General features: G+C 44.6%; 1 protein-coding gene across 1 annotated transcript in view; it reads left to right on the forward strand.

The window, feature by feature from the left end:
• The window catches only part of LOC132805749 (electroneutral sodium bicarbonate exchanger 1-like), a 341,616-nt gene that overhangs the window by 203,352 nt on the left and 122,858 nt on the right, over positions 1-15,406 (forward strand). The window contains exon 8 of the mRNA XM_060820976.1: positions 14,891-14,978. Within this exon, the coding sequence (XP_060676959.1) occupies positions 14,891-14,978 (88 nt within the window). The remainder of the gene's footprint in view (positions 1-14,890; positions 14,979-15,406) is intronic.

Here is a 15,406-nt window from a genome sequence, read left to right on the forward strand (position 1 = left end):
CACTTGCACTTGACCTTCCAGAATGCATCATCTCACATTTGTCCAGATTAATTTCCATCTGTCATTTTTCTGCCCATGCCTCCAATTGATGTGTATCCTGCTATGTCGTCTGACAATCCTCCTCACTATTTGCAACTCCACCAATCTTTGTATTATCTGCAAACTTACTAATTAGACCAGCTACGTTTTCCTCCAAAACTCCATAACCAGCAGAGGTCCCAGCACTGATCCTTGTGGAACACCACTAGTCACAGGCCCCCATGCCGCAAAATATCCTTTCACCATTATCCTCTGTCTGCATTGACTAAGCCAGTTCTCTATCCATCTTGCCAGCTCACCCCGATACCATATGACTTCACCATTTGTACCAGTCTGCCATGAGGGACCTTGCCAAAGTTTACTGAAGTTCATGTTGACAACATCAACTGCTTCTCGCTCAACAATCACCTCCATCATCTCTTTGAAAAACTCAATCAAGCTTGAGGCACAATCTCCCCTGCATAAAACCATGCTGTCACCCCACCCTCCATCCTCCACTGCTCCAGGGAAAATAGCCCCATCCTATTCAGCCTCTTCTTACAGCTCAAACTCTCCAATCCTGGCAACATCCTTTTAGATCTTTACTGAACCCTTTCAAGTTTAACAACATCTTTCCTATAGCAGGAAGACCAGAACTAAACATAGTATTCCAAAAGTGGCCTAACCAATGTCCTGTACAACCACAACATAACCTCCCAACTCCTGCACTCAATGCACTGACCAATAGTGATAAATATACCAAATACCATCTTCACTATCCTGTCTACCTACGACTCCAATTTCAAGGAACTATGAACCTGTACTCCAAGGTCTCTTTGTTCAGCAACTCTCCCGAGGACCTTACCATTAAATGTATAAGACCTGCCCTGATTTGCCTTTCCAAAATGCAGCACCTCACATTTATCTAAATTACATTCCATCCGCCATTCAACAGCCCATTGGCCCATCTGATCAAGGTCCTGTCGAACTCGGAGGTAATCTTCTTCACTGTCCACTACATGGGAATCTCATTTCAAAGAAACATCGTATGGCTCTCTGGCTCTCGTGGAAGAAGATGTTACATTGTACCTACACTGGTACTCAGTCACAGAGTTATGTAACTGAGTAATTAGGCATGGTGAAATGCATAGGCCTTGTCTGCCACCAGCCATTCTTGTCAGGCACGCATCTCGTAGTGAAGCAGGAACCTGAGAGTTATAATGCATTAGGCATTATGGAACTTTCCAAGATACCTGTCACAAACTTTCAAGATGTGAGTGCCGCGATCAAAGATGAGTTGGAGATTGACCGAATAGAACCTTTTCCTGATCATGATGTCAGTCATGTTATGATATAGTACGATCACCGCTACCTCTATACAGGCTATAGCGCTGTATACCTGGAGTGCTCCAACAAGTAACACAGTTCTGTTATGGTGTTCAGGGACACCTTAGTTCAGCAGCAGAATTGCACCATGCCCATCTGGAGGACATTCTGAGGCTTCCAGATTCACATGTTTCCCATCGATTTCTATGGCTGATTGTAGTTCTGTTTGAAAACATTGCTGTGTATGGATCCATTGGCAACAGTTCCATTGAGCTTACATGGGAAATCAAATTAAGTTGCCGTAGTCTTACCAGACCATAGGGCTGCTCTCTCATTAGAGAGAGATGATTTATCCTGAGGGTCACCACACCTCAGGGGAGGGGAGACATTGAGAAGGAGAGGCCTTCATGATAACCTGAGCTGGTGTGGGAATTTAACCCATGCTGTTGGCATCACAGTGCTTCGCAAACCAACCGTCCAGTCAACAGAGCTAAACTGATCCCCACATGGGGAATAAAACAGAAACAAAGCAGTCACAGCACACAGTTTACCACAATCCTCCATATAGAGGAAAATGGAGGATTTGACAGGGAACGTAATGGGACGCCTCTACATGAACCTTTGACATAGACCTTACTCCAATTGTCCATGGCTGCTTAAGCCATGTCATGCGCTGACAGTAGGGGATTACATTTTCTTCTACCATTCCCAACTCACACCACCCCCTACATGACCCAAAAAAAGCAGCTTTGCATACAGGAGTATGATGTGAAATACTTGCAGTTCAATGTGTGGGGAAAGTAACTCCAAACCCTTACGCAGCTTGAGAGACCTTGGAATTCACTTGCGAATTGTCAACCACAAGTGACACTTTGTACATTGCCTGAGATTACTTATGGTAAACAATGATTCCCAAGATTAACTTGTCATAGTTAACATTATGGTCAAGATTGCTTGGGCCCAAGATGTTTAATCAACATAATTGGGCACTGCATGAGCTGGATACGTGAAAGTTTGTGATTATAGATGACTTCAACCTGAAGAAGGGTCACTGGACCGAAAAATTGACTCAGCTTTGTCTCCAGGGATGCTGCCAAACCTGCTGAGTTTTCTCAGCAGTTTCTGTTTTTGTTTCTGATTTACAGCATTGCAGACCTTTATTTCTTGTCAATTTCCATTGTGGTTAGGGCCAACAATTTTCTTGTAATCAATGCAAGAGCAGAACTGGCAGTTCTGATGAAGAGTCACCAGACTCTAAACATTGGCTCTGTTTTCTCTCCACAGATGTTGCCAGACCTGCTGAGTTTCACTAGCAATTTCTATGTATGTGTGTAATATTTTCAGACTTGTTAATAACATGAAACTAGGCTGGTGTGTTTGATTTTGTATTCACTTTTGGGATGTGGGCATCGCTGGCTGGGTCAGCATTTATTTCCCATCCCTGTTGTCCTTGCAAGGATGGTGGTAAGCTGCCTTCTTGAACTGACACAGTCGATCTTCTGTAAGTAGACCCACAATGCTGTTAGGGGGTAATTTCAGCACTTTGATCCAGCTGCCCTTGTCCTTCTAGATGGAAGTAGTCATGGGTTTGGAAGGTGCTGTCAAAGGAGCCATGGTGAACTCCTGCAGTGCATCTTTAATGGAGGAGGGAATGAATGTTTGTGGATGTGTGCCAATCAAATAGGTTGTTCTGGCCCGGATGGTGTCAAGCTTCTTGAGTGTTGTTGGAGCTGCACCCATCCAGTGGGGAATATTCCATCACACTCCTGACTTGTGTCTTATAGATGAACAGACTTTCGGGAGTGAGGACGTGAGTTATTTGCTACACTATTCCTAGCCTTGACCTGATCTTGTAGCCACAGTATTTATGTCTCTTCCAGTTCAGTTTCTGGTCAATGGTATCCCCGAGGATGTTGATAATGGGGCATGCAGTGATGATAGCTCTATTGAATGTTAAGGGGCGATGGTTAGATTCTTTTATTGGAGATGGGCATTGCATGGCATTTGTATGGTGCAAATGTTACTTGTCACTTGTCAGCCTAAGCCTAGATGTTGTCAAAGTCATTTTGCATTTGGACATAAACTGCTTCTGTATCAAAGGAATTGTATCTCCCCCAGACCTCACCCTCACTGAGGATGAACAATCAGTCCTCAGTGACGGCCTCACCTACATCCCCTTTGATCCCAGATCAATGAGTTCAACATGTGTGTGACATCGAACTTTTCTTCCTCCACCTCCACCTCTGTGCTTACTTTTTCCACTACGACTCCCGCTCACTGTCTGAGCACCCCTTCTTCTGCCTCTACCACACCCCATCCACCTGGACACCTTATGCTGGTCTTTTGCCCGCCCATGATCTCTTCATTTCCCACTGCCACCGTGAATTGACTGCCTCAACCTGTCCACCCTCCTCACCTCCTACTTCAAGCTCTCATCCTCGCAATGCACAGCCCTCCATTCCCTCCACTCAAACCCCAATCTCACCATCAAACCCGCAGACAAGGGGGATGCAGTGGTAGTTTGGTGCACCAATTTCTACACCGCTGAGTAGATATCTCCTCCTACTGCCCCCTCAACCATGACCTCACCTCCCATCACCAAACCATCATCTCCCAGACCATCCACAACCTCATCACCTCAGAGGATCTCCCACCAACAGCCTCCAACCTCATAGTTCGGGAACCCCGCACCGCCCGATTCTACCTCCTCCCCAAAATTCACAAACCTGACTGCCCCAGTCCACCCATCACCTCAGCTTGGTCTTGCCTCACCAAACGCCACCAACAAACAGACCTCACCACCCCTATCTGCGTTCTGGAGAGACCGTTCCCTCTGTGACTCCCTTGTTAGGTCCACGCCCCCACCAACACACCCTCCACTCCTGGCACCTTAACCTGACACCACAGTAAGTGCAAAACCTGCACCCAGACCTCCCCCCTCTCCTCCGTCCTAGGCCACAAAGGATTCTTCCACATCCAACAGAGATTTACCTGTACTTCCACACACGTAACTACTGTGTCCATTGCTCTCAGTATGGTCTTCTCCAGATTGTGGAGACAGGACGCCAACTTGTGGAACGTTTCAGAGAACATCTTTGGGACACACACGCTAAACAACCCCACCGCCTTGCGGCCGAACACTTGAATTCCCCCTCCCACTCCTGGGCCTCATCCACTGCCAAATTGTAGCCACCCAACGCCTGGAGGACGAACACCTCATCTTCCACGTTGGGACCCTCCAACCACACGAGATCAATGTGGATTTCACCAGTTTCCTCATTTCCCCTCCCTCCACGTGATCCTGGATCCGACCCTCCAACTCGGCACCATCCTCATGACCTGTCCCACCTGCCCATCTTCCTTCCCACCCATCTGTTCCCCCCTCCTCTCCAACCTATCACCTTCACCCTCCCACTTCATCTACCTGTTCCATTCCCAGTACTTTCCCCAGTCCCAGCCCCCTTGGACCACCCCTTCATTCCTGGTGAAGAACTTATGCTCAAAATGTTGACTCTCCTGTTCCTTGGATGCTGCCTGACCAGCTGTGCTTTTCAAGCACCACACTCTTCAACTCTGATGAACAGCATCTACAGCCCTTACATTCTCCTATTTATAGAACCCCTCTGGATTTTCCTTAACCCTATTTGTCAAAGCTATCTCATGCCCCCTTTTTTGCCGTCCTGATTTCCCTCTTAAATATACTCCTATTATCTTTATGCTGTTCTACAGATTCACTTCATCTCTGCTATTGACATCTGACATATGCTTCCTTCTTTTTCTTGATCAAAACCTTAATTTCGCGCATCATCCAGTATTCCCTACTCCTACCAGCCTTTCCTTTCAACCTAACAGGAATGTATTGTCTCTGGATTCTCGTTATCTCATTTCTGAAGGCTTCTCATTTTCCAGCCATCCCTTTACCTGCGAACATCTGCCTCCAATCAGCTTTTGAAAGTTCTTGCTTAATATCATCAAAATTAGCCTTTCTCCAATTTAGAACTTCAACTTTTAGATCAGGTCTATCCTTTTCCATTACAAGAGTCATACAACAGGGAAACAGACCCTTCAGTCCAATTTGTCCATGCCAACCAGATATTCTAACCTAATCTAGTCCCATTTGCCAGCACGTGGCCCATATCCCTCTGAACCCTTTCTATTCATGTTGTAATTGTACCAGCCTCCACCACTTCCTCTGGCAGCTCATTCCATACATGCACCTTCTGCGTGAAAAAGTTGCCCCTTAGGTCTCTTTTATATCTTTCCCCTCACACCCTAAACCTAACCCTCTAGTTCTGGACTCCCCCACCCCAGGGAAATAGACTTTGTCTATTTATCCTATCCATGCTGCTCATGATTTTATAAACATCTATAAGGTCACCCCTCAGCCTCCGACACTCCAGGGTAAACAGCCCCAGCCTGTTCAGCCTCTCCCTATAGCTCAAACCCTCCAACCCTAGCAACATCCTTGAAAATCTTTTCTAACCCTTTCAAGTTTCACAACATCCTTCCAATAGGAAGGAAACCAGAATTGCATGCAATATTCCAAAAGTGGCCTAACCAATGTCCTGTGCAGCCACAACATGACCTTCCAACTCCTGAAATCAATACTCTGACTAATAAAGGAAAGCATACCAAACACCTTCTTCACTATCCTATCTACCTGCGACTCCACTTTCAAGGAGCTATGAACCTGCACTCCAAGGTTCTTTTTTTAGCAACACTCCCTAGGACCTTACCATTAAGTGTATAAGTCCTGCTAAGATTTGCTTTCCCAAAATGCAGCACCTCACTTTTATCTAAATTAAACTCCATCTGCCACTCCTCAGCCCATTGGCCCATCTGATCAAGATCTCATTGTAATCTGAGGTAACCTTCTTCGCTGACCACTGCACTTCCATTTTTGGTGTCATCTGCAAACTTACTAACTATCCCTCTTATGCTCGTATCCAAATCATTTATATAAATGACAAAAAGTAGTGGGCCGAGCACCGATCCTTGTGGTACTCTACTGGTCACAGCCTCCAGTCTGAAAAACAACCCTCCACCACCACCCTCTGTATTCTACCTTTGAGCCACTTCTGTATCCAAATGCCTCGTTTTCCCTATATTCCATGAGATCTAACCTTGCTAACCAGTCTCCCATGGGGAGCCTTGTCGAATGCCTTACTGAAGTCCATATAGATCATGTCCACCACTCTGCCCCCATCAATCCTCTTTGTTACTTCTTCAAAAAACTCAATCAAGTTTGTGAGACATGATTTCCCACACACAAAGCCATGTTGACTATCCCTAATCAGTCCTTGCCTTTCCAAATACATGTACATCCTGTCCCTCAGGATTCCCTCCAACAACTCCAACACTGACATCAGGCTCACTGGTCTATAGTTCCCTGGTTTATCTTTATCAACTTTCTTAAATAGTGGGACCCCATTAGCCAACCTCCAGTCTTCCGGCACCTCACCCGTGACTATTGATGATCTAAATATCTCACCAAGGGGCACAGCAATCAGTTCCCTAGCTTCAGGGTACACCTGATCAGGTCCTGAGGATTTGCCACTTTTATACGTTTCAAGACATCCAGCACTTCCTCCTCTGTGATATTGACATTTTTCAAGATGTCACCATCTATTTCCCCACATTCTATATTTTCCATTTCCTTCTCCACAGTAAACACATATGCAAAATACTCATTTAGTATCTCCCCCATCTCCTGTGGCTCCACACAAAGGTCGCTGTGCTGATCTTTGAGGGGCCCTATTCTCTCCCTAGTTACTCTTTTGTCCTTAATGTATTTGTAAAAACGCTTTGGATTCTCCTTAACCCTATTTGCCAAAGCTATCTCATGTCCCCTTTTTGCCCTCCTGGTTTCCCTCTTAAGTATACTCCTATTGCCTTTATACTCTTATAAGGATTCACACAATCTTTCCTGCCAATACCTGACATATGCTTCCTTGTTTTCTTAACCAAACCCTTAATTTTCTCCTGTCATCCAGCATTCCCTACCCCTACCAGCCTGTTCTTTCACTCTAACAGGAATATACATCCTCTTGTTATCTCATTTCTGAAGGCTTCCCATTTTCCAGCCATCCCTTTACCTGCAAACATCTGCCCCAAGTCAGCTTTTGAAAGTTCTTGCCTAATACTGTCAAAATTACCCTTCCTCCAATTTAGAACTTCAATGTTTAGATCTGGTCTACCCTTTTCCATCACTATTTTAAATCTAATAGAATTATGGTCACTGGCTTCAAAGTGCTCCCCCACTGACACTGAATATCCTCCCTCAGTACAGCTTATCAAAAACGTCACTCCCCCCCCACCTCTCTTGCCTCCTTTTCTTTCTTTCCTCGAGCATTTGTATCCTGGAACATTAAGCTGCCAGGCCTGCCCATCCCTGAGCCACGTTTCTGTAATTGCTATGATATCCCAGTCCCATGTTCCTAACCATGCCCTGTGTTCATCCGCCTTCCTTTTTAGCCCTCTTGCAATGAAATAAATGCAGTTTAATTTATTAGTCCTACCTCATGCTCTGCTTTGTTCTTTCCTGTCCTTACTGTTTGACTTGCTCCCTTTCCCAATTGTACCAGTCTCAGATTGATCTCTTTCCTCACTATTTTTCTGGGCCCAACTTTTCCCCTGCCAACAACCTTACGAGTTTATCCTCCTAAGCTGCTGTGAAAAATCTCCCTGCCAGTATATTAGTCTCCTTCCAATTCAGGTGCAATCCATCCTCTTGTACAGGTCACTTCTACCCCAGAAGATCCAAAAATGTGAACCCTTCTCCCCTGCACCAGCTCCTCAGCCACGCATTCATCTGCTCTATCCTCCTATTCCTGCCTTCACTAGCTCGTAGCACCGGGAGTAATCCAGATATTACTACTCTCAAGGACCTCCTTTTTAAATTCCTGCCTAACTCTCTGTAATCTCCCTTCAGAATCACATCCTTTTCCCTTCCTAAGTCGTTAGTTCCAATGTGTACAATGTCCTCCATCTATTCCCTCTGCCCTTTGAGAACTTTCTGCACCCTCTCTGAAATATCCTTGAATCTGGCACCAGGGAGGCAACACACCATTCTGATTTTTCACTGCTGACCGCAGAAACGTCTATCTGTGCCTCTGACTAGAAAGACCTCTATCACAATCGATCGCTTGGAATGTGATGAAACTTGACTGTTCGTGCTGCATTCCCCTGAGAGTCCATCAACCGCTACATTTTCCATTGACCTTCTCTTCATGATGATCTAAATACAGGAGCAAGGAAGTCTTAGTGCAGTTGTGGAGGACCTTAGCGAGACCAAACTTGGAATGTTGTGTGCAGGTTTGGTTTCCTTACTTAAGAAGAGATATGCTTGCCATAGAAGGAGAGCAGCGAAGGTTCCCCAGACTAATTCCTCAGATGGCTGGTTTGTTGTATGAGGAGAGATTGGATTGACTGGGCCTGTATTCACTGGAGTTCAGAAGAATGAAAGGAGATCTTATTGAAACATACTGTTCTGACAGGCCTGGACCAACTGGATGTAAGAATTATGTTTTCCCTGGCCAAGAGATTGAGAAAAGTGTCACGATCTCACAATGCTCAACAGGCCATTTCAGACTAAGATGAGGAAAATCTTCTTCATTCAGAGGGTGGTGAACCTGTAGAATTCTCTACTACAGAAGGCTGTGGAAGTTATGTTACTGAATAACTTACGAAAGCAATAGATTTTTTGCTATTAATTCTGTATATTATGATCCTGCTCCACGACCACTTGATGAAAGAGCAGCACAGTGAAAGCTAGTACTTCCAAATAAACCTGTTGGACTCTAACCTGGTGTTATGTGATTTTTAACTTCATATTGAATGGTTAGTCATGATCATGTTAAATTGCAGAGTAGGCTCAAAAGGCTGAATGGCCTGTGCCTGCTCCTATTTTACATGCTTCTATGTTTTCAGGTTTCTTCTGTGGCAAATCCTAGCTAGTTGAATTCTAGCAGTGGTGGAATAAGGCTCTTAAATGGGTATTAATTACCCACCAGAAGCCCTCAGTATGGGTGAATGCTCTCAGGTGCTGTCAAAAGTATCCTTTGTTGCTTCAGAGTTAGTGACATCCCTGTAGTGTGTTTGGTGGTGGGAGGCATTTAATCAAGTCTGAGGATGGTGGATGGCATCCTCACTGCCTTCCTAACTCTGCACTGATTAGGTCAAGGGCAGAAAAGCTCATAGAAAACCTTCTTGCCCTACTGCCAATTGAGACATTTAAGTGGACATTGAATGTCTCAATCTGCTATTTCTGGTATTTAGGCCAGTGGCAGATGGGTTCCTTGCTTTGACAGGATCCTGAAAGGCAAACCCTGTTGGTGCCTGTTTTCAAGACCCAGCATCAGGAAAGGTGGGATTGGCAGGGGCCTGTTGAAACCTAACCCCACCCCTGTTATCACTCACCTGTGTCCAAGTATAATACTGGGCCTCAGGTCGGTACACAGCTGGCAGTAGCCACTGCCTCCCGTGTGCTGCTGAGTAATACACCATAAGACATAGGAGCAGAAATTAGGCCGTTCAGCTCCACCATTCAGTCATGGCTGATAAATTTCTCAACCCCATTCTCCCACTTTCTCCCTGTAACCTTTGATCCCCTTGATACTCACGAACCTATACATCTCTGTCTTAAATATACTCAATGACCTGGCCTCCACAACCTTTTGTGGCAATGAATTCCACAGATTCACCACTCTCTGGCTGAAGAAATTTCTCCTAAAAGGCCTTCCCTTTAATCTCAGGCTATGCCCTCAGGTCCTAGTCTGTCCTACCAATGCAAATATCTTCCCAACATCTACTCTGTCCAGGCCGTTCAATATTCTGTATGATTAGATCCCCCTCATCCTTCTCAACTCCATCGAGTATAGACCCAGCGTCTTCAAACATTCCTCTTATGTTAAGCTTCTCATTCCTGGGACCATTCTCATGAACCTCCTCTGAACACACTCCAGGGCCATATGGGGCCCAAAACAGCAAACAATGCTCCAAATGTGGTCTGACCAGAGCCTTATTGAGCCTCAGAAGTACATCCCTGCTTTTATATTCACGTCCTCTCAAAATAAATGCCATCATTGCATTTGCCTACCTTACCACTGACTACTGCAAGTTTACCTTGAGAGAATCATGGACTAGAACTCCCAAGTCTCTTTGCACTTCAGATTTCTGAATTTTCTCCTCATTTAGAAAATAGTCCATGCCTCTATTCTTCCTATCAAAGTGCATGACCTCATACTTTCCCACATTGTACTCCATTTGCCACTTCTTTGCCCACTCTCCTATCCTGTCCAAATCCTCTGCAGCCTCCCTACCTCCTGAATGCTATCTGTCCCTCTACCTATCTTTGTCTCATCTGCAAACATACCCAGAATGCCCTCGGTTCCTTCATCTAGATTATTAATATATAAAGTGAAAAGTTGCGGTCCCAACACTGAGCCTTTCGTCACTGGCTGCCATCCTGAGAAGGACCGTTTTGTCCCCACTCTCTGCTTTCTGCCAGACAGCCAAACTTCTATCCATGCTAGCATCTTGCCTCTGACACCATCTTATTCAGTAAACTCCTGTGTGGCATCTTGTCAAAAGCCTTTTGAAGTCCAGGTAGATAACATCCATTGGCTCTCCTTGATCTGACTGCTCATTACTTCCTGAAAGAGTTCTAGCAAATTGGTCATGCATGACCTCTCCTTGATGAAACCTTGCTGACTTTGCCCTATTTTACCATACACTTCCAAGTATTCAGAAATCTCATCCTTCACAATGGATTGTAGGATCTTACCCACGGCCAAGGTTAGGCTAATTGGTCTATAATTTTCTGTCTTTTGCCTTACTCCCTTTTTAAATAGGGGTGTCACAGTAGTGATTTTCCCATCCTCTGGGACCCTCTCTGATTCTAACGATTCCTGTAAGATCACCACTGGCATCTCCACTATCTCTTCAGCTATCTCCTGTAGAACTGTGGGGTATAGTCTATCTGATCCAGGTGATTTATCCACCTTCAGGCCATTCAGTTTTTCTAGCACCTTCTCCTTGGTGATGGCTGCCATACTCAAGTCTGACTCCTCACTCTCTTGAATTTTGGGATATTACTTGTGTCTTTCACCATGAAGACTGACACGAAGTAATTATTCAATTCCTCAACCATTTTCTTATTCCTCACTGCTGCCTCTCCAGCGTCATTTTTCAGTAGCCCAATGTCCACTTTTGCCTCTCTTTTGCCCTTTATATATGTGAAGAAACTCTTACAGTCTTCCTTTACATGACTGGCTAGCTTACACTCATATTTAATCTTCTCCCTCCTTATTTTTTATTTTGTTGGCTTCTGTTGGTCCTTGTGAGGTTCCCAATCCTCTGGTTTTCCCACTACCCTTTGCCACATCATATGCTTTCCCTTTTGTATTTATGCTATTGCTGACTTCCCTAGTCAGCCATGGTTGCCTCATCCTCCCTATACATTGCTTCTTTTCCCTTGAGATGAATCTCTGCTGTGTCCCTTGAATTACTCCCAGAAACTCCTGCCATTGTTGTACCACTGTCTTTCCTGCTAGGCTCCTCTCCCAGTCAATTCTACCCAGCTCCTCCCTCATGCCTCTGTAGTTGCAGTGCTGATAGCTCTTTTGGGTGGGATGTCTGCCCTCAGCATCCTTGATCCTGGGAAAGGCTTGTCTCTGCCCAGTTACATGCTTGATTCCATGCAATGTGGCAACATTCTCATAACTAGGAAATCTGCAGTTCTGTCTGGTTTCCAGTTGACTAGCTAGATCCTTGTAGCCTACTTTAAATGCTGCTCATTATTTCTTGATTTAACCTATGCATGCACAAATGTAGTTCAGATACAAATGTCAGCCAATAAAGAAAGACAAATTCTGTCTGCAAATAATGTCAAGAACATTAACCAAGGTATAGAAGATATTAAGTAATAATGATGAGATGAGAGACATTTTGCTGAAGCTTTTCATTTTGCACTCATCAGGTTAAATGCATTAATCACCCAAATTCTTGTGAGTTTCCTTCTCTCAGTGTCCGAGGAAATCCTTCCTGAAAGCCGCAGTGGCTTCCAAGTAAACCATAGAGCTGCTCAGCAACTCCAGGAGAGGTTCCAACACCAACCTCTCTACATGCACTTCATCGATCTGACCAAGGCTTTTAACTCAATCAGGAAGTGCGATGGAAGGCCAGCTTTCCAGTGAAATTCATCAATGTTCTCCATCCCCGACACAAGATGTTGACGATGGTCCTTCCCAATGGTAAATATGACAGAATCCTTTGAGGTCAAGACAGAGGTCAAGCACGATTGTGTCATCACCCCTATCCATTTCTCCATCCTCATTGCCACCATACTCCATCTTGTCAAGAACAAGCTTCCCAGCAGTGTGGACATTGTCTACAGGATGGATGGTAAGCTTTTCAACCTCAAACACCGAAACCAAGAAGGAAATGACACCAACCTCACTTGTGGAACTTTAGCATGTGGATGGCAATTGTCATCTCTGCTTTCTCAGAATAGAGTTTTCAAGCCTCACATAACACCTTCACAGAAGAATACTAAATAAATAGCCTTAGCCACAACCTCAAGATGACTTAAACCTTTCAACAACCCATCCCAGGTGAAGATCCAGACCATTCCTCCATGAAACTCAACAGAGGGATCTTCCCAAATGTGGAATATTTCCGTTACCTGTCATCTCAGGCTGACATCAATGTGGAGATTAAATATTGCATCCAATCTGTGATTGCTGCCTTCAGATACCTAAGAATGAGAGTCTTCATTGACTGTGACATCTGTACTGATACCAAGATCTTTATGCATAAGGCAGTCATCTTTCTGACTCTTCTAAATGGGTCCAAAGGTTGAGCTATGTATAAACGCCATATCAAGACCCTTGAGAAATACCATTAACCCATCAACACTGTTTGAGAAGGTTTCTCCACATTAGCTGGGAGGACAGGTACACTGACATCAGCGTCCTTGAATCAGCTAATAGCACCAGCATCAAGGCTATGATCATCCCAAACCAACACCACTGGGCCAACCATCTGCGGAGGATGCCTGAGCTCTGACTGCTGTATGACTCTATGACTGCCAAAGCAAATCTCTTCATCCAGCTCAAGGAAGGCACTTGAATGACAGGAGTACAAAGGAAACATTTCAAAGACTCCCTGAGGGCTTCCCTCAAGAACTGCAACTTAGGCGGCACGGGCCTAACAGCTGCCTCACAGCACCAGGGCCCCAGATTTGATTCCAGCCTTGGGTGTGGTGTTTGTACATTCTCCCTATGTCTGCGTGGGTTTCCCCTGGGTGCTCCGGTTTCCTCCCACTGTCCAAAGATGTGCAGGTCAGGTGAATTGGCCATGTTAAATTGCCCATAGTGTGAGGTGCATTAGTCAGAGGGAAATGGGTCTGGGTGGGTTACTCTTCGAAGAGTCATTGTGGACTTGTTGGGCCGAAGGGCCTGTTTCCACACTGTAAGGAATCTAATCTAAAAAAAACTTGAATGTTAATGCATGGGAGACTTTCATTCAGAAGAAACTAACTTGAAGGAAGCTCCTGTGTGAAAAGATACAGTTCTTCAAGAACACCTGTCGGCAAGAGGAAGTATGGGAAAGGAATGCCAGTGATTTCAAGGCCGAGGACCAATTCCACCTCCCGGAAACACCTGCCAAATGTGTGGTGCGAGATGTGGTTCTAGGAGCTGGCTCATCAGCCACATAAGGACCCATAGAACCCTGACCAATGACACAGAATTTCCTCGGTGACAATCTTACTGGTTAGTGAGTGATTGTCGACGACAAAATGCAAGAATACCAAATTTCAAATGACCACAAAAAGAAGAAAAGGGTATTGATTATGTGGCAAGCCGGTTCTGGCTGAGACATTGCCATCAACAAAACAGTGCGGAAGTATAGGATCTCAAGCTCCCAGATAAATCAAAAGATGCAAGGCCTAAGCACTTTACTTAGCAGGGAGCAGGTTCCTGCATATGTCACTTCTTGTGTAAACATTACAAACTCAACTGATTATCTTAAGTTGGTTGTTACTGCAGCTTTTAGTTCACTCTTCACAATTGTCTCCCTTTACAGCAGTATTCAATTTCCTTACAAGTAAGTGACAGTCGACAATTCAGTTGAACACTGAGTGTAAAAGATTTTCTGTATTGAATAACTGCCCCAAATATACTGTTGACTGTGCAATCTTACAGTCTGTCATTTATTTTAAACTTATATTCTGTTTATGTTCACTTCCTGTTATGTAGAAAGCACAATAAAGAATGACAGAATATGAATCAGGAATTAAGCACACAACCCATTATGCCTACTCCACAATTTAATATGGTCAAGGCTATTATTCTGCTCCGCATACACTTGACTGCCTACTCCCCATATTCCTCAATTTTATGGGACACCAAGAACTCCACATTGATGATCTAAAACTTGTGACTGATACATCAGTGATTGCAGTTTGTGATTATTTTTTGTGCTCATTGGGTTACCTGGAAATGCTAAACTTGACAAGGAATAATGAAGTTTCTCTTTCTTGCAGATTTCTTTTCATTTTGCTGGGACCAGTTGGCAAAGCTCAACAATACCATGAGATTGGCAGGTCTATGGCCACTATAATGACTGATGAAGTAAGTTCCTGCTCAGAACCCTCTTCACCCTTCTCCACTCTTCCCTCACCACACCAGACCTCCCCTTCAATCCCTGTCCCATACATACTTCCATCCTTGTTTCAGGACTGCTTCTACTCTCAACATTGGCCATTGATCAATGGGCACTGCTGGAACTACAGGACAGTTGGCCAATCAGATTGGCTGGCAGCCAATTGAGGCTCCAGGGTGAAAGGTAGAAATTGCACCTCCATCTAATAAATGCTTCATTGAGTATTAGTCCACCAGCCAGAATTAATTTCACATACTTTGAATATATCAATATATCTCAACTTGTTAAAAGCAAGTACTGCAGATGCTGGAAATCTGCAAAAAATGCAGAAAATGTTGGAGAAATTCAGCAGGTCTGACAGCATCTGTGGAGAGAGAAACAGAGTTAATGTTTTGAG

Source organism: Hemiscyllium ocellatum, chromosome X (genome assembly GCF_020745735.1).
Source record: "Hemiscyllium ocellatum isolate sHemOce1 chromosome X, sHemOce1.pat.X.cur, whole genome shotgun sequence".
Taxonomy (NCBI): Eukaryota; Metazoa; Chordata; class Chondrichthyes; order Orectolobiformes; family Hemiscylliidae; genus Hemiscyllium; species Hemiscyllium ocellatum.